Raw genomic sequence first — 1,542 nt, forward strand, 5'->3', positions numbered from 1 at the left:
GCAAAAACAACCTGCAAATCTGCAATTCAGTAACCAAATCCAAATCTGCAATTCAAAGTCTAAATATATCTAATTCAATATTTATCAAGCAACATTCCAACCAAGCAACATTCCAAATCTGCAACATATAATTACATAAATAAAAATATAAAAGGTAAAAAGGTATCCTCAAATTCTCAAATTCCAAATCTGCTGTATGTTATAATTATATAAATCTGCAACATTTCAAATCTTCCAAGCCTAATCCTCAAATTCTTCTTCTCCATATCCATCTAGTACTCCCTCCTCATCGGACTCAAACTCAAAAGTCATCTCATATTCTTCCTCTTCATCCGATACAAAATCCTCCTCATGAAGTTCTCTAATTTCTTGAATTCTACTACTTCTCCTAGGCTCTAAGCTACTATCCACTCCCAATCCCGATCCCTCTCCAACTACTTCACTAGTAAGATCGGAATCTACATCTTCATCACCACCGTCCACAATCCATCCTTGGGCCATAGTAGCTTCACATACTCGTAATACATCCACATTCTTCTCTTTAATTCTTCTCTTCTTGTTGATGATCTTGGCATTGAATTGGACATAAACTAAATTGTTCAACCTCGTTGTATCTAGTCTATTCCTTTTCTTTGTATGGATCTACATAAAGAAAAAAAATGAGTATATTATGAGTTTCTAAATAAGAAAACTACATTCCTACTTGCTTATAAACTTACAAAAATGTATAACTAAATAAATACTTACCCCCTCAAAAGCGCTCCAATTTCTCTCACATCCGGATGAGCTTCTGGTCAATGAAAGTATCCTTTTAGCCATACTTTGCAATTTTGGTACAAGGTTTCCATAAATATTCCACCACAAAACTAAAAAAAAAACATAAACAAAACAACAACAATAATGAATTAGCCAAACTCCAAAAGCAAAACAAACAAAACAATAACAATTGGCTATATAAAAAAATAAGTTGGTATTTCTTACCCGGATTATAATTGTCATCATTTTGTGTGCATCCCGCCTTAGCCAAACCTCTTCCAAATCCATCCACTTTCTTCAAATACTTGTGCAATTCTACATTTGTCACCAAACTTTGAGTTTGAATGTCATCTGGAAAGAATGTCTCAGCACAAGTGAAGAACTCATCCATGACCACATTATCATTCTCAAGACTTGGATTGGCATATGTGTAGTAAGGGTTCAAGAGGTAACCCGCTAAATGCAATGGACTATCAAGTCGACCACGGGCTTTTCCATCAACAATGTCAAGGATTGGACGATAGTGAGTTTCTTGATCTTTGAATGCCATTTTAATCTCCTCCTTGGCTCTAAGTAGTTATCCATACACAAAGCCCATTGATGGCTTTCTATCCCCATCAACAAGGCGAAGCACCTTGACTAAAGGGGCAAACACCTTCAAGAAAAGACTTACCCCATTCCAAAAAGAAGCACTCAAAGCAATATTCACTGCCGCCTTGCCCTTTACACTCTTTGCATGCTTGCTTTCATTCCATTCATCACTAGTAATCATAGCTCTCAACTCAT

At 36.0% G+C, this 1,542-nt stretch overlaps 1 protein-coding gene across 1 annotated transcript; it reads right to left on the minus strand.

Moving 5' to 3' along the window:
- Positions 1–240: 240 nt before the first annotated feature.
- Positions 241–1,306, minus strand: LOC112164141. Its single transcript, XM_024300377.1, has 3 exons — positions 982–1,306; positions 748–866; positions 241–642 (listed from the first exon to the last, which is right to left on the minus strand). The coding sequence occupies exons 1-3, from the start codon at positions 1,304–1,306 to the stop codon at positions 241–243; spliced, it is 846 nt and encodes a 281-aa protein (XP_024156145.1).
- Between the last annotated feature and the right edge of the window lie 236 nt (positions 1,307–1,542).

Source organism: Rosa chinensis, chromosome 5 (assembly GCF_002994745.2).
Source record: "Rosa chinensis cultivar Old Blush chromosome 5, RchiOBHm-V2, whole genome shotgun sequence".
In the NCBI taxonomy this organism is placed as follows: domain Eukaryota; kingdom Viridiplantae; phylum Streptophyta; class Magnoliopsida; order Rosales; family Rosaceae; genus Rosa; species Rosa chinensis.